The 18743-nt window shown below is 37.0% G+C and overlaps 1 protein-coding gene across 2 annotated transcripts in view; it reads left to right on the forward strand.

The window, feature by feature from the left end:
- CNTN1 (contactin 1) overlaps positions 1 to 18743 on the forward strand; it is a 217410-nt gene that overhangs the window by 125514 nt on the left and 73153 nt on the right. For both annotated transcript variants that reach the window (XM_040062019.2, XM_040062020.2), the window contains one exon: positions 13231 to 13360. In XM_040062019.2, coding sequence (XP_039917953.1) covers positions 13249 to 13360 — 112 coding nt within the window. In that variant the 5' untranslated portion in view covers positions 13231 to 13248. The remainder of the gene's footprint in view (positions 1 to 13230; positions 13361 to 18743) is intronic.

Here is an 18743-nt window from a genome sequence, read left to right on the forward strand (position 1 = left end):
TCTAAGCATGGAAGAACACTGTGGCTGCTTTGTACTTACTGTTGCGCTTTTTAAAAAACAGACTTTTTTCATTTGCGGTTATACCAGGAGTGAATTTACATTTACTTCTAAATGACAAGTATTACCAAGCTAAACAGCTCAAAAACCTCCTCTGAAATGTAATTTCTTTTTCCGTGTCCTTCCTTTGGCACTATTACATAGGAAATACCCAAGACTTGAGAGCTTTGCTTGTATCTTGCAGTTGTGTGCCTGCCTGGCAGCACGAACATCGATAGAGTTCTGAAAGGGAAGACATCAGAAAGGAAGTTTCCTGTGTCAAAGTGACCCTGAAACATTGCCTCAAAAAGATATAACTTAAAGTCTCTTGTTGAAGGAAACTTTTACAATGCCTGCTGTAAGAGCTGTTAACAAGGGCTGTCAGACTTCTTCCACCTGAGTGTTATTGTAAGATCTAACCTGTGTCTGTTGGGAATTAGGAGGAGAAGTGGGTTGTACACCACATAGGAAATGAAAAATTAAATGTGCGAAATCAATAACAAAAAGCTGGTGTTTCAAACACAAAACAACTGCTTAGAACCATCTTCAAGGTACATATTCAGTTTTGAATACAAAGTTATTCAAAATATCTTCAAAATATATACAGATTTTAGTCAAGTTCATTAAATTATTTCACAACAGCAGATGATCACTTTCAGATAACCCTCCTCAGAATTTATTTAAATTTATTATTACATTTTTGCATTTTATTTTAGCTAAATGTTTTCAATAAAATTTATGAAACATTGGATGAGTCACTTTTATTTTAAAACATAATGGAGTCCAAGAGCTCTTGATATTGGTCACTTAGGACCATCATCTGATCATTTCTCTCTGTATTTGATTCAGATGCATTTGGTGTTTTTTGTAGGTTCACACTCTTGGTTGGATAAATCCAAATTGACAACCACAAACTTTTTTTTTTTTTTTTAAATACTAACGATGACTTAGAAGAAATAATCTTTAGGTGTGCCATGAAGCATAAAATAGTGGTGTTAACAGGAACACTTAATGAAATAATCTGACCCATTATGTGTTATAGACGCAGCACTTTTAAACTTGTCTGCTAGTGACTGTTTTCATCAACCTTTATACTAGAAAACAAAATCAAGACAGAGGAACGTTGGTGGTAAACAAAGGAATGAAATTGTCCTTACTTTGGTTTTTCTCCTCAATCTAGTTGTTTATCTTCTGATAAGACTTGTAGACAGCTATGAAGTAACACAATTTACTGAAGAATATCGCGGGGAGTCTTAAATAATCTCCTCAATTATAATCTCAGGTGTCAAATATGAGAGCAGAGATGAAGAGAATTTTTTCTTCATCTGTATAAAAAAACATCTGTTCTTGACCATGTCAGAGTAGTCATAGACAAAGGGGATTTTGCCCATGTAAACCAGGAAAAATCTAGCTTTTATTCAGTTCTCATATACAAGAAAGGAGTATATTAATGTACATTGCTTCTCGATTTTTTGGTACATGCTCTATTAGAGTATCTCATGCCTCCTGGAGTGAAGTTTGCTGCATGTCTTCTGAAGCTCATCTTTTCATCATAATCTAGAACACTTTATTCCCATCAAAACCCTAACCTTGGTCCTGGGGTCCTAAACCATCACGTTATTTCCTGTGTTCCACTGTGCTTCTACTTAAATCCTTCCATGCCGATATGCCATAGTGACAAAGGACTGTATGCTCTGTTGTCGTATTTCTGCTGAAGAGTCCAAGGAATGATCTGCAAAAGTTTGGACTTTAGATCATGTGTTGGATCACAAATACTGAAATTTTAGCTCTTCAAAATTGCCCTTTGCATTTCTGTGCATTGGCTATAAAAGGAAAGCAAGATTACAGTATTAAAATAAATTACCAAAGCAAAGAGTAATGTAAAGCATATCTAAAGATAATACTGACTTGTCAAATTTCAATGTCTTATGAAAGGATTTTTTTTGTTATACCATCAGCACAGAAGCTGTCTGTAGCTACTCTCTTACAAGAAGAAAAAGATGATTTATAAAACTGTGATGCAAAATGCCTGGTTTGTTTAATTGTGTATATCAAATATTTTGTAGTTATTTTCCCTAGAAGATTTTTTTCGTATTGTTGGTTCTGTAATGGAAATTATAAATTCTTTTTCACCCCAAGAAGGAAGATACCCCCAAAGAATATTGCAGAGCAAAAATTGTACATTGTATATTTAAAAGATGATTTATTGTAATATTTTGAGAAATGGAAATACTAAATGGCTACATTTGTGTTGCTATAATGATTCATTTGACAGATGCATTAGCAGATGACAGAATGTGATATACAGCAGTTCTGGGTAGCTACATAGCCTTTTAAAATATTCTTACACATGCTAAACTGTGTTCTCATATCTCTATCAGTATGAAAGCACAGAGATTCCAATGAATGTAAAGATGTTATTTAATTTCTGGTATTGGTTGCTGTGAGTAACATTTTGTCTGTTCTCTTGTCATTTTAGCTGTACGCTGGGGGTAATTTTATCAATTTTTTTTTACAGATAAATTGAATGTGAAAAGTACCTTACATGCTTCTCCATTTAAGTTATATCAATTAAGAAAAGTTAAGCACTTCGGGGAAAAGGTCAAGGGAGAAGAACAAAGGCAGGCATGATAGAAAGGATGTGTAAAAGTTAATGGATTAAAGCATCTATAAATTGTTTCCTAGAAAGGCATTAAGGTGTGGATGTTCCTAATTTGTAGATCCATGAGCATATCACCAGCGATATTAGAATATATGCTGATTACTTTGCTTTTACTGGGTAGAACAATGACTGCAGGTGATAGTATGCATTTTTTTCTTAGGTAATGGGTTTCTTGCCCTTCAGTTGTGGTATGAGACAATGAAAAATAAGAACATTAATATTGTGTGAGTACTTGATAGTACAATTTGAATGACCAACCTTGCTTGTTGAACAGTTTTGACCACACATAACCCCCAAATAAACCTAAGTAATTGGAATAATAATAATATATATTTTTTCCCCTTAAGTTGGAAATCGGGAATTAGGAAGTATCACTCTTTGGACAAAGATGAAAACTTTGAGTCATAATAGGGAAAATTAATAAAATTTCAGTGCATATTCACTGTCTGTCCAAGTTTACTAAGCAAAGACTATAAACATGGTATATTTGAACCCTCTTCAATGTTGAAAAGCAGGAGTAGTAAGTACAGAACCTAAACATTACATACTTTCTCATACTTTCAAATCAGAGCTATTATTCAAAACAGGTAGGATTCTTGTTTTCTTGTTTCGAAAAGATTATCTTTTTCAGACATAATTTATTTCAGTTTTCATTATACCTGTTTTGTGAGAAGCTCCTAAACAGGGAAGACTTCCCCCGTATTGGAGGCCATGTCAGGTCCATATCAGAAATGCAGTAAATACAGATTAGCTGTGCAGAACCTGTAGGCAGTTGTTTAACGAAGTCTGTGGGGACTCTCTGCCGTGGAAAAACATGCAGTTGCTGCAAGATATGACAGCATTACTTAGTAATTAGCACTTTTTGAGTGAGGTTATTTTGATTTCTTGGCTTATCACCATAGTGAAATAGCATCTGTGAGAGAATACAATCATAAGTTCAATAGAATAGTTATCAACTAAAACATTTTGAATATTTTCTATAAGTCGGTGGAAGTGTACTTCCTAATGTAACTAAGGAGAAATGTGTTTTCTTGTGGCTGATGTGCCTAAGCTGTATGTATTTACATACCAAAATATATCTTTTGACACCAAAATATGGGAATAAGATCCCTGAAATGAAGTTTTCTAGGCTTCATTCCTGCAAACTGGTGATTTCCTCTTGTGATTTTGCTGTATGTTTTCATTCTCTATTTAAATATTTGCAGACATGTCAGTAGATCAGGCTTTTGGCTTTCATATGTCTGTATGGGGTTTTATTTGTTTGTCCTTTTTTTTGTTTGGTTGGGGTTTTTTTCTTCTTGATATTCAAGTATAAAAAACAAAGCAGAATGTTTTGCATGTATAAAATCAAACTATTCTCTTTTGGTTTTATTTATAAACCTGTTATTGCTTAGAAGCGATCCTAAAGAGTTCTCTGCATTCAGTCATTAAACTGCTTGGTCATAGTTTTTATAATATAATTCTCATACTTCACATCATTGTAGGAATTCAAGATCAGATGCATTTCAGTGAACTTCTTGGTTGTTCTGGGGGGAATTGCAGATCTGGTTGCCTGTGCAAGGTGAGCCTGCAGCAGCTCCCTGTGCCCGTGAGAACCTGCAGTGCCGCTCCGCAGGTCGCAGTGCTTGCACAGCTTTGTATGTGCCTGGCCACCTTCAGCAGCAGTCGCTAACAGAAGCAGCCCCAAGAGCCTCAGGCTGCCTGGCTGATCAGGATGGATCCATTAGTGAAAAGCACATGTGCTTACACGCCTGGACCCCTCCCCGCCATATCTGCGCTTAGGCACCCACTCTGCCCAGGACCTGGGCCTGGATGCCCAGCTGTCCCCAGCTGCTGGCAGCAGCAGCAACACCAGTACCTGCTCCAAGCCTCTTGCTGTACTTGCTGGCTATTTCATGGATGCTGGCAGTTCCAAACTGGCATTCACACCCACACAAACATATGTAATCAGGTGCCATAGCTGCTGGCACCCTGGATACATGGACCCCTGAAGGCTGTGGCCCCTTGTCGAGTTGCCACCACTCAGACCTCTGACACATTATGTTGTCTCCTGGTGCTGCCACCACAGAGACCTGGGCTCATGGTCACATCCCAGTAGTGAGCACCTGTGCATCTATCCACACATATGCACCCAGAAAGGAACCTGTCACCCAAAAGAGTCACAACTAGACCCTTTTGTCTCATTGCCTGTCCATTTTTCCATCTGTTTTCTTTCTCGATTCACCTTGATTTAATCTAAATGCAATTGTGAGATCAAGAATGAGTATCTTTGGGAAAATACGATTACTTTTGTCAGGTGTAGTGGTTCTGGCACAGGGATTTCTGAAGGCTGTTCTGATGGTGGATGTCCTTGTGTCCCTCCTTGTTGACTAAATGTTAAGAGAGATTTCTGTACATGCTGTTTGCCTCTGAGGTTCTACTGGAATTGACAGATAACTCATGTATGAAAAGTATGAACTGACAATTAGGAGTCAAGAAACTAAGCTTTCAAAAAAAATTTTTTTTTCTTTTTTTCTCCCCCAAAGTCTGAAGACTAGAGAAACAATGCTTTAGTTGTAGTTTCATGAAACCAATAGAATGAAACCATTACTTTTCTGCTAAAATCTTGGATCTCACCAACATGTGTTCTGAAATGTGTAAGCTTAAAACCAAAAGGCACAAATAATGTATTGTTCCGAAATCCACCAGCAAGTTCTAGTAAACATTGAATTGATTTTCCTTTTTTCCGCCTTTTTGCAGCTGCTAGTCTGATTCAAGCTGTTTATTCATAGGATGAAAGAGATGTTTTTAAGTATTCTCAACAGTTCCAAGTGATTGATGTAAATTTAAAAAAATACTACTCTGATTTCAAGAGAGTTGCTAGGAAACATGCATTTTGAAGATGAAATCTCCCACTGAGCTTGTCTTTGGCTGTATAATAAGAAGTATGTTTTAGGGTATCCCAAGTTACAGATTATATGGATAAACTGTTAAAATATTATGTATATAAATACATCTGTTGTGAACCTACTGAATATACATGATTCATTCCAGTATCTCAATTTACTGTGGAATAACAAGGTATTACTAAGTTAAAAAAAAAGTGAAAATCAAATGAAAATGCCAAGAGCATGATAAAGATTTTTATACAGTCTTAATTTCATTTTTCTGAAACATAAAATGATTTTTTTTCTTACAAATGGATCTCTTTAAGATTTAGTATCAATATGATGTTTTAATTAGTATGTTTTTTTTTCTTTTATAAACTTTAACAAAATCTAAAGCTCAAAAAAATAACAATGATTATACACTTAATTTTTCTGAAGAAGTTAATGTCTTTTGTCCCTTAAAAGTTACTGGCCAAAATAACCTAAAAATCTGTGTTATCATGAAGGAATACCCAGTTTCAGTATTTAGTATCCTACAGGATGCTCAGGACTTGGAAGGAGGTTTATTGATTTTTCTTGCTGGAGTATTTTACCAGGCAGTCTTTAAACAGCAAAGCCCTTACAGCAAGCTTTCAGAAAAGTGAATAATGCCTGTGCGTTATGACAGTAGTAAGTGTTCTTTTTCTTATTTATTACCTTAGAAGAAAGAGCAACCAGTTGCTGATAGAGCAAATAATGTGGATAGGGACTGTCTGTCTGACCCTTTGTTGCTGACATGATAATTAAAGGCAGTGCATAAGTACCACTAAGCAATGCTTCATGATCTGAAAGTATTTCCAAACTATGTTTTTGCAGCTGACTTAAGTAAAGTAACTAAACTGTGTTAATGATTAATGGTAAAGATGAGTTGTTGAGCTTAGCACAAATTAGAAGATGCCTAATATTCCTGAAAATATGTTTGTAATAGTATTACCAGATGACCTTCATTACAGAGATATTGGTTAACTGCAGGCTGAGACACATATATGACCGCTCTAAGGCCCTTGTAGGGAAGAGAATTAATGTTGATTCGTAATGAATTGGTGGAAACAAATAAGAAAACTAAGACATATTGTTAGTTGTGTGAACTATGAGGACAAAATAACAAAAAGACAAAACAGAGAGAAATAACAAAAATGGGAAGGATGATACAGCCTCTGTCGATGCATTCTTCCTCAAGTGCAGGAACGTGCATTTGCCTTTGTTGAATTTCAGACAATTCTTCTCTTGTCTATCTCTCCAAGCTGCTGAGGCCCTTCTGAAGGGCTCACAGCACTCTGGGGTATCAGCCTTCCTGTCAGGTTTGTGTTGTCTGTGAACTTACTGAGGATGCATCTTCATCCAAGTCATTGATGAATACGTTAAACCATACTGGGCCCAGTACTGAACCCTGGGGGACACTAGTGACAGGACTCCAACTAAACCCTGTACGGATTATTATGACACTATGGGATCTGCTGTTCAGCCAATTCTCAATCCACCTCACTGTTCACTGATCCAGCCTGCGCTTCCAGAGTTTTCCTATGAGGAGTGCGAGACAGTGCTGAAAACCTTGCTGGAGTCGAGCTAGAAAATACCCGCTACTCTCCCCTCATTCAGACAAGTAGTTATTTTATTGTAGGAGACAATGTGGTTGGTCAAGCATAATTTTCCTTTAAGGAATCTTTGTTGCCTGCTCCTGATGGCTTTCTTGTGGCTAGAGATGGCCTCCAGAATGAGACACTAAATCAGCTTTCCAAGGATTGAGTTGAGGCTGAATCTTTGGAAAACCTGGGTGACCTTTGCTTTCTTCCAGTCCTCAGGGACCTTTTCTGATCACCACAGCATTTCAAACATAATTCCAAGGAGTCTTGTTAGGGTCCAGCAAGGACTGCTTTGAGCATCTTTTGTAACCAGTGTTCCCACTCCATTTAGCAATGGACCCGTATTAGCACATTTAGCAATGGACCCTTTGTTTTCCTTTAGTTATTGGTGCCATTAAAGAATCCCTTCTTCCTCGTTATTTTTGTCCAGATTTAATTCCAGATGGTAGTAAATTCCAGATCACCTCGAAGTTACTGATTCTTTGTATTTCCAAGCTGATGTTTATTAAACAAAATCACAGAGCTGGTTGAATTATCCAGTAGTGATAGGATCACTACATAATTTAGCCTGTTAAGATATATTAATAAACTGATTCTTGGCTTTTTTTTTTTTTTTTTTTAAATTATTGGTTACTTAATTACACCTGTAATTGCACATTTAACTGCTTATACCTGTAAGCAGTTAAAAAACAGTTACTGGACGGGAAGAATTAGACTGCATGTTGCTTCAACTTTGTGCTTTTTTGTTATGTCATTGCATATTGTCCTTGAAATTGTAAATTCTATACAAGAAGAACATCTTACTTATGGGCTATCAAGTTGATGTGCTTTTTAGCTGGATTTCATTCATGTGAGAGTGTAGCTATATTCTTTATATAGAATGAAGTGGAAAACATTAGAAGCACGACTGTTGGTGATGGACTATTTGGGCCAGTGGGCAGTGTTGTGAGTGGTGGATTTGAGATTCCACTTCCACTTGAACAAATCTGTCAAAAACAAAGATTATAATTATAGAAATCATAAGGATATGAAGTATTCCAAAAGCCTTTATGCAGGGAACTAAAGTCACATTTGTACACCTAAGTGAGAGCCAGCTAACACCTGAAATCTTCTGTCAATGCAGCAGTGCTGTAAGAATAGGACTGGCTTGGAACTTTGCTTACAGCAATCCCAGACCACTGGAATGAGACAAATCTGTGCAGTGGCAAGGAACTTCACTGTCATCACTTTTCCAGTAATAGAGAAAGCTATAAATACTAGTGGCTAAAGTATTGGACTCAAAAGTAAATTGGATTGGGTATGGCTGATGGTTGAGAAGCCAGACTTATGAACAAGATTCAGTGCCCTTTTTAATGTCACGTTTTTACCTAGATTGTCAGAACTTATTCATTGATCACAAAATGAATTTGCAAAGTCCAAAATAACAGAAAAGGACAAAAAGTGATACAATAAATAATATGCAATGAACATACTTTTTTTTTTATTAAAATGTGGTATTTCTACATACTGAGCAAATAATAAAATTTGTGAAGAGTTACTTATCATAGAAGAAAATGCCAACTCTGTTAAGAAAATAAAGACAAGGAGCAATTACATGCTTACAAAAATCACTGAAAGAGTCTGAAGTAAAAACAAATACAAAACACTGATTAGGCTGAAGTATTGTATGACTCCTAAAAGACTTTGATTATGACTTGCCACTGTGTTAATTTGCGAGTGAATTATTGCAATTATATATATTCATTTTTTGAAAAAGGGTAGAGAACCACATATTTCTTCTAGATTGTTGTATCTATTTACAGTCTAATCTGGATGGAATCTCTACCAATTCTAAAACTTGAATGTCTATAATTATCGTAATTTACCAGGAAGTGACGATCATAACAAGCATCTTGATTTACCCCTTCTACCTAAGTGTACCATTGCCAGAGCTCCTAAACACTTTCTTCTGCCCCCTCTCTTCCCATTCAGCACTTGGGGTTCCTGACTGGAGCCCAGAGTGGATGTTGGGGACTGATGCAGTAATCACACTGCTCCCACACTGAAAGCCTTGGCAAGCAAGGTTGAGGAAAGCTCTTCTGTGGTAAATGTTGAGATTTACTGACAGAGGCAACTGGTAATTCTCATATACTTTACTTCTATCTCCTTCACTTTTCCTCTCTGCCCTCTTTTCTACAGGCCCTTTTCAGTTGGTTTATTGCTTCCATCTTCCCACTTACATGTCCCACATGGCATCCCTTGCCTCTGTAGAGTTCTTTTCTTCGTCTCCTCTTCACCCCTTCAACATCCCCTACTGTTGCTCTGCTGTCCCTTGTCAATGCCTGTCTCTTCTTGATTTCAAATCTGGTAGATTATGTACCTTATTTGTACTGCCTTTGATCTTGAAAATCTTTATTCAATTGACGTCAATTACCTGCTGCTTGTAATTTCTTTTTGTGTCTACTCTATAAGTGCTTTATGTCCTTGCAAAATGATGATGTCATCTACATGTTTGGATTTAGCAGGGAAGTGATGGAGTACACTGTCCACTTCCATAGCTGTAAAATAGGTGTCTTTTTCTATTTAATAAATACCAAACTGCACTTAAAGTCTGAAGAAAACCACACAGGATATGGCAGAAAATGTAGACATTTTTGTAAAGTGCATTTTGAGATATTAAAGAATCCTTACAATTGGATACTATAGAGAGACAGGTTTACTGTTGTATCCTGGAAAGAATTCTCATCCTCATGAAGCATCATGAGACACTGCAAGCCTCCAGAAGCACTCTGGCAGGTCCCCGTGTTCAAAATGGAATGTGCTTCCCATTCAGCAGCAAATGCCCCAGTTTTTTCCACCTCCTTTGGGAGGATTGGACTCCAGATAGCTCACCAGGACTTGTGTTTTTTGAATCTAGCAAAGGCTCTGTAGTGGTGACTGGCTCTTTCGGTAAACTGAACAATCAAAAAGGAGCTAAGAGTGTTAATGAGCATTAGTTAGTAATTAAACATGGCATGGTTGCAGTTGAATGCATGCTCATTTTATTATGTATTTTTTAAATGTCTTGTTTGCTGAAATTGTGATGCTTGTAAGAAGAAAGATCATGTACTATGCAGACTGAAGGACATATGTCTAGGAATGTAGTTGCTCTCTGATTTTTCAGAGGAGAAAAGTGACTTGGCTCTTCATTTGTTTGGGAATGATTTTTAATTAGTCAGCAATATCCTTCTCACTCTGCAAAGAAAAAAGGTTGAGAGCTGTAAAGCAAAAGTGGACTGTGCTGCCTAGCACTACAGCCCATGGTACTGCCTCTGGCACCTGGGCTGCTCCCTCAGATACTCTGGGACGACTCCTTGGGTGGCTGGGTGGTAACAGTGCACAGCTATGCTGCCTCACACGCACAGCAATAACCTGCGTGCTGTCTCATCTCATAGCAGCCAGTTCTGCCAAAATTCAGCAGAGCGATGTGAAATAGCTTCTCACCCACAAGCTGAGATGAATCAGGAGTGATGGCTGTGCCATATATACAGAACCCACTCAGCCGAAACAAGTGAGAGTAGGGAAAGGATTTGAATCCTGGCAGGGTGGATATTTTTCTCTCTGAATAAAATAAAGTATTTATAGCACTTACTGACACAACTTTTATTTACTGCAATTGGAGCCATTGTTCAAACCATTATTTTTTTTCTGAGCCAGCAAAAAGGGATTTTTGGAGAACTAGAGGACATTGTATCTTTCCAAAATCAAACCTAAATTCTTCTGAAGAGAGGGAGGCGGGATCTTCCATCTATGACTATAATGTCAGAGAACACAGTGCTCTTAACAGTCTCCTCTACCAATACACTTGAACACAGTTATTATCACCACGAGCTGCTGTGTAATTAACGTTGTTCCCTAAAGAGTTCCTGCTTCTTTGCTGTTTAATTATGTGCATTATTTCAGCATAACTATGCAATTTACTCATGTCATTTGGAAACAAATGTTTCAGGCAAGGCAATGTCATATCACAAGGATGTCATAGCCAAGGCATGGCTGCTAGAAAAGTATACAAAGTCATTTCTTGATCTAACCTTCCACTGTCTTCTGGATGAATCATACAGATACAGTAATTCATACACTGGTTAAGGTAGATACCTGAAATAGTTATGGATGTTTTGTTTGACAGAATCTGAAGAAACTTTAGTGCCAACAGAAGTGGAAAGGTAAAGATGTTTAGTAAATTTTTCTCCTTGGATCCAGCTACATTAAGCATGTGTGTCTGTTGGCAATGCAAGAGCCTTTCTCTAGAAAATATTTCTAAATTATTCTCAGTTCTGGGGAATCACTGTTTAACCCTTGTCTGTGTTTTGATGAGCACGGTTTTCATGTAACAACTATAATTGTAGGGTCATATAGCTTTTAACTTTTTATCAAGGATTTATTTTGCCAAAAAAGAGTGGAATAATGCGACATGCAACAGCTGTAATTTCTGAGCTGGAAGATTTTCTTGTGATATTTCTTGTCATTTTCCTGCATTATGAGTTTATCAAAACACTCCTGAAACTCTGTTCTAAGGAAAGTTCACTGTTTGAGGCATGTTCAAATGAGTATCTTAGCATTATTCTGAAACAGGGGACAAGTAAAAGGGCCCAGTGGCCAAGGCACATTCCTAGCCACCTCCGGGAAAGACATGAGACAAGTGTATTTGTACTTATGTTTTGTAATTTTAAATTGCCCCTTTCTTGGTGTTGGAGGTGAGAAACAGGGCAGTTTCAAAACAAGATCTAAAATATCTGGATATTAGAAATTAATAATTTTAGTAAAAGTTTTGACATGGAAAGGGCAAGAGTCATGGTAAAAGGTGGATGTCATAGTCATTGATTCCTGGGATGTTAGGCTGGAAAGCAGGAACATTGAGGTTACGCCTTGCAAAAAAATGGCAATGCAATGTTAGAATTGTAGAACCACTTAGATTGGAAAAGACTCTTGAGATCGAGTCCAGCTGCTAACCACCCAGAACTGCTCAAGTCTACCACTAAACAGTGTCCTTAATCTATAGGATCTTCTTTTTTAGCACGCACCATGTGCTGGGATGCATGTTACTGAGGAGTGTTTAAGTGTGTATAAGGGTATTTTATAATGAAATAGTAACAAAATGAGTATACTGAGGGGACTGGATGATATCAGCATGTGCCTGAGATACAATATTCTGTCAATGGTGAGCTGGAAGCCTTGCTTTGTGTGATGTTCTTAACAAGTGCTAGAGCAGAACCAATCAAGAAGCAAGAACGAGGTGTGATGTATGTAAAGGATGTATTTATATATTTATGGCAAGAAATCCATCAAAAAAACCTAGAGAACTGCATGCTGCAAACATGATGACAAATGCAAACATTCCCTAAAGAAATTGAAAATAGTCCCCAGCAAGAAACAAAAAACTAACAAAATACTCTGATTGAAAGAAGTAACAAATCTTACAGAAGTGTCTGAAAAATAATTTATAAAATCTTAGGATATTCAAAATAAGCTGCATGATTTTTCAGCTTGGCTTTAGTATATATACAGGCAGAGTTTCGCCCATATGGAAAAGAGAAACCTTTGAAAACAACATTGCAATAACGATTATATTCAGTATTTAAAATTAAATGCATAAAAAATAAAGCCTTTGTAAAGGACCATTAATTGTATATTAACAGTTTAAAATAGTGATATACCAGACAAAATTAATCTGAAAGAGATGCATGTACTTCAGTTTCACTGTTGTCTTCTATTTACAGACTTTGAAGTCATGAATTGTAATGTAGTATTTACTGAGACGGAGGATAGAATTCAGAAGAGAAGTGTAAAAAAGGATGTTTAGTTTTAACATTTACCATATTATACTATCACTAAAAAATCTGAGTACTCCAAAACAGAGTACTCTCTGAATTATAAAGATAATTAATTCTGATGATGCATTTATTATTCAAAAAATTCTACATTAACTCTTAAGTATTCAGTTTAGTCACATAATATGCTAGGCCAAATGTGATATGAGATAAAGCTTTATATCAGAATTATTCACTCTCTTCTTTTTCTGTAACAGGCATTTTTACTTCTCTGAATGATGGTATTGAAGTGCACAATTCCTTTTGAGATGATGGCTGAACAGAAGATAACCATTTGGTTTTTCATCTATCATCTTATTACACCCTGCTTTGTCTACTCCCTGGCAGGTAAGACGATCTCTTGTGTTAATTCATTAAAGTAACTTTTAGTTTTATGTGTTTCAAGTGCAATTAGAATGTTTGTATGGCTTTAATTTATTTGTGCAGACACAACAAATTACTAAATGTGAACAATGAAACTGGTAGGAAACATATTTATTAGAATGGCTGCCATAATAAAAAGTTTTTAAAAAGACAGATCTGGACTTTAAATATGGCATTGTCTAATTTGATATAGAGAATGAAATCTTTCTGTAGATTATAAAAAGTATATTAATTGTCTATTGTGCCATTATGATCAACATGTTTAGAATAATGAAAAACAAAATTCTATATTATTGACACCATCTAAAATTCACAATTTTTCAGAACCCCAGGTAGTGGTTGTTTTCATAATAGAGTGGGGTATTTCTGCAGATTCAGACTGCAATTTTTAATTAAAAATTATAAATTTTTTCATAAATAGAGATGGAGCCGTAAATATTAAAACATTCTGGAGTCATATTTCTAGCATCTGCATTTAGAGAAATGTTTACAATTGAAATTTTAGTTCCATTTTAAGAGATAGAGGGAAGTCTGTGAAAAGGTAAAATCCAACTGTTCCAAACAACTTTGAGACTTGTAAAGCTTGTTTCAGATTTCCATGCCAGTTTAAATGAATGCTGGGCTTTAGTTTCTGGGATGAATTTTACTGTTAGCGTAAACAGAGCATGTGCAAAATAATGACCAATATTTGAAAAGTGCAAACATCGTGTACTGATGTTTTGGTTAATTTCAAAGTAGCCCTTAGATCTTTCCCTACTTTATGGATCACATACTTGCTTAATCTGGGAGATCATTTCAGGCATTGGCTCAATTTCACTACCATCAAACCATGTTCCTTATATTGAGTCAAAAAATCTGATTTAAACTGTGATGTCAAACTGTGATGTCAGCTCTTTGCCTTTAAGAAATTAGTCCTGAGCTCACAGGAATGATTTCTGGCTTAGAATGTAAATTACTTTATTCTATGGTTTTGAATGCTGTTCTTTACTCCGCATATGAGTTTGATGGCTGTTACCCTGGTTTTTCTGAGCCTTTTGATTTTCTTAAATGGAGTCAGATCCTTTTAGTTATTGTACAATATTAAGAGCAGTTTTCTACCTTTCCCACAGATGTAACATAAACAAATCCTTTGTTTTTCATTCTCTAGCCTTTGTTTGCATATTTCTAACCTGAAAACAATTGTAACTGACAATTAGTCTGGCCACTGAGGCTGAGGGGTGGAAACCCCAAAAAGCCAATCTTCTGCTAGACCCACAAATGTATAAAAAGTAAAAAATAAACAAAGGGCTCTCTTCGCTCCGCTCCTTCAGCTGGGAGCTGGATCAGAAGAACCTCTGCGAAAATCTCTTGTCTGCGTGTGATTGCTTTGTGTGTCTCGGTGACAGATGGCAGATTTACTAATGCCTAATAAAAATCAATACCTTCACAATATGTGAAACTGCGTGTTTCAAGAGTTTTTTTCTTTGTCAAGATATGAGGCTGGCTGATAGCACCAAAATTAAAACTTTAAACTCCCCACTTTAATTCAATACTGGGCTTTTCCTGAAAGAATAATAATAATAATAATAATAATAATAATAAAGACTGTGAAGTGCTATCAGTAATGTTACACACATGATTTTGCTCTGGACCTGTTGATATCAAACAAAACAATCAGCTGCAGTAGCCAGATAAGTGCTGGACGCTGGTTGATAAAAGAGGTGACTCAATCAAGGAGAACAAATGTTCAGGTAATTTCTTGACAGGCAGGATTGAATAATTGATGTTACTGTGTATTCTGCACATTTTGTGCCTATTAGCCAAAAAAACTTTGGCACCAGAACGTAGCGGCTGGCAAGTGCCTGAGAGTGGCTTTGGAAGGTTGTGTGCTGTGAGGGTCACAACTAAGGGACATAGCAAGAACAAAGTGGGCTATCACAACACTGTGTGTGGCATGAGTACACACTGTCATAGCAAGGTTTGTTTGATCTCTCAGGGGACTGTTCTTGGCACTCTTAGATTCCCACAACAGGATAGGAGCCATTGGTGTGAAGGATTGTGAATCAAGGCCAGGTTCTAATAGTGCTGTTATCCTTCAGAGAAATTTCCTAACTTACCTTCTGCTATGGAATAAACGCTTGCGTTTTTCGTCAAAAGCCAAAGGTAAAACCTGTAACCATCTCTAAAGGTATGGCACCGCCCTCCAATGTGGAAGATTCCTAGTTTTCTATAATCATAGGGTGTTTATTACTGCCAGTGCATTACTGCAAGGCTGCAAGTGCACACGCTGTCTGCTCCTGGACCTGCTCTGCTTCACATCAATCATTAAATAACCTTTTGAGTGGAGAGAAAATCTGCTTCTATCATCTAGGGTTTATGGCACTCATCCAGGTTATATAATTCTGGGTTTGCAGTCTTTGCTCAGTCCCAGCACTTGAATTTTGCTGGAGGGTTTCTCATTTCAAATGGGTGTGAGAGCTGCTGGCAGTTAAGTCTTAGAAAATTTTCCTTTTGAATATATTTCTTGGCAATGAAAATGCCATTGTATCCGGAACATAGGTATCTGCAGTAACCAAGATGAAACATAACAGGTTGCTTGAAAGTATTCTCAGTGTTGTTAAAACATGAAAGATACTGAAGAGAAAGAAGGAGCACAAGTAGAGTGATCAATTGATCAACACTTAGGAGGTGATCTTTCATGCTTGATGTTATCAAGGGGAATGCTGGCAGTGTCAACAGTAAGGAGAGGATGTGTAAACTGGGGACAGTTTTTGAATAAAGATCATGAGTTCTCATTTAAATATCAAGACAGACCAAGTTGCAGACTGAAGAGATAAGTTAACTGGAAGCAGATGTTGAAAGCAGAGCATTTAAGAAGTTGTTTTAGAACCTTTTAGCAAAACACACTTTCTCTGGAAGTATATTTGTCTCCTCTTGCCTTCTGTGGTGCTGCGTCTACAGTTCTAGGTGATCCTACTCTGTGAATTGCCTTTGGTGAACTCGTCTGTGACCCTGTAGGATAGGTTTTTGCAATTCATTCTTTCTAAACAGACCTACTTTTATATTAACTGCTCTGGACCCAGGAAACTGATAGCTTGCAGAATACATTGTGTTTTGAGATGTCTCACCCTATAGGTGTCCCCAAGTTCAAAGATATCATCCAAAAAACCTGAAAGTATTCAGAATTAATGTGTTTGAGAAGCTTTAAGACTTTAACAGCTAGAAGTATTTGGGAAACAGAGAGCTAGCAACCTGAAGCTGCACTGATTTGAGATGTTCAGAATTGGGCCTGAAGTTATGACAAGGTATTCTGAGACTCTATAAGCTGAGGGGTTTTATTTGTTTTCAAATGATTCTTTTTCTCACTGCAGGAAATTCTAAAAAAAGTTTCCCAAAGTGAAATACGTATGTTTCTAGAAATTCAGAGTTTGCTTTGGTGTAAACACCTTGATTTTTTTTAGCCAGTTCTATTTTGTGATAATCAAAGGCAGAAATTGAGAACTGTTGCATTGACTGGCCATTTCTCATCAGTGGTGAATGTGCACTTACTTAACTGAAGGGAAGCAAAGATTTTATGCATCAGTGCATCAAAGGTATAGGCAGAGATCATCTTCGGCAATGAGACAGGAACAGTATTTATTTTCCAGGTCAATAAATACTTGAAATGTAGTCTTGCAGATATAATTTGGTGAAAAAGCCATAAATAATTCGGTCTTCCACTTTCTAATAGAACAGACAGTTGTTACAAGTGTTGCTTTTCAGAGGGCACTTTGAGTAGTGCAAGGCAAATGAGAGCAGCAAATCACTCCTCAGAGAACATGTCAGTGATTGTCAGTCCACTGCCAGAAAAGTTATTTCATGCCTATTACTGATAATATTTGACTCTTCTCCGCTTCCCCCTGACATTTCTCCAATGCACTTCCAAGTTGTCTTTGACTTCCCATTAGATTCATGTCCTAAGTCTGAATTTCAAACTTTTCTGTCATCTGCTACTTCCCATATAAATCAGTGAACTAAAGTGTATCTTCTCTTGGGATGCTAACTTATTACCAAGAAAATTAAGACTGTTTTTCAGCTACAGCTTGTTTTGTTCTTCCAAAAGACTAATCAAAAGCTGAAAAGACCCTGGATTTTATTGTGTTTAATGAACAGTAACTTACATTTGGCTATGAAAAGAATGAGTAGTGAAAAATATTCCTGTGATAATTTATTCTCATAAAATTGTTCTACAATTTACCTTGGGATTTGATAGTGCAGGGGCAGACAGTGTCTGAGTTTGGGTCAGATCATGACTTAGCTTGTCAGTCTAGTAAACTATACTGAATTGTGCAAAATGAGGCGATAGTCCGGGTAAAAAGGTCAAAAGCCCTTCGGCTTTTTAAGCAACCAGATTTCCAAAAAACACAAGGAACTGAAACTTTAGAGAAGGCTGGTAAAGCAAGAAAGCCAGTAAGATGCAGAGCCTCACAGTGCAAGACAGTTGTTTTAATGAGTTCATGGGGATGCTGTTAGACAGCATGCTGAATTTCTGATTGCGTTGCTGATATTTCATATGCACCAGGAAGGCTTGTGTGGGGAGGTTGTGCAGAATAGCTGCTGCACTTTTGCTTTGTCCCTAATTTGCCGGTCACTGGCTTTCCAGGGGATCAACATGTTCGGCTCTTCAGTCACTTTTTGACTTAGAATTTTAAGGAAGAACCACCTAAAAATTAAATATTGAATAGGCAAATGGGATTATGTTTAAAATAAAATAATTGGTATTGGCTGACACTCCTCTTGGCAGTATGAGAAGACAAGAAAACTGTACCTTGTTAGGCACAAGTGGAGAAACTTGCTCTGCCAGGGGCTGGAGCTTTCCATACTTGAAACTTGTTATAAAGGAGAAACTGCATCATTAACTATGTAGGTCTTCAATGTCCTCACTGGTACATAGGAAATAGAAGTAATTCCCCTGCTCCTTTGGGTCCCCAGAAATAGAGGTAGCCTTCCCAAAGACAACTGTAGTCTTTCATATAATACGAAGTGGGAGTGCTGGAGTGGTGACCTTTTCTGTTTGAGCACTGACTGGCTCTCAGAAACTGATTTCCCTTTAGCATCTTGATGACTTACCCCTCTCTTCTCCATCATGGTGATGGCTTCATTATGAATTTTTTCAACCTGAACACATTACTGCTTCAGCTCATGAGCTTCCCATGAATGCCAAGTACAATTTTTCCCACATGACCAAGAGAAGTAAAAAACACAATCAAGCCCCCAAACCTTATTCATGCTTGGACATTTTCCAGAACAGTAGGTTCAAAAAGGCATTTCTGAACTGAGGGCTAGAATCTACATTATTTAGAGCTTTTTATCATAGCATATAGAATTA

The sequence above is a fragment of the Hirundo rustica genome, chromosome 4, assembly GCF_015227805.2.
Source record: "Hirundo rustica isolate bHirRus1 chromosome 4, bHirRus1.pri.v3, whole genome shotgun sequence".
Lineage (NCBI taxonomy): Eukaryota > Metazoa > Chordata > Aves > Passeriformes > Hirundinidae > Hirundo > Hirundo rustica.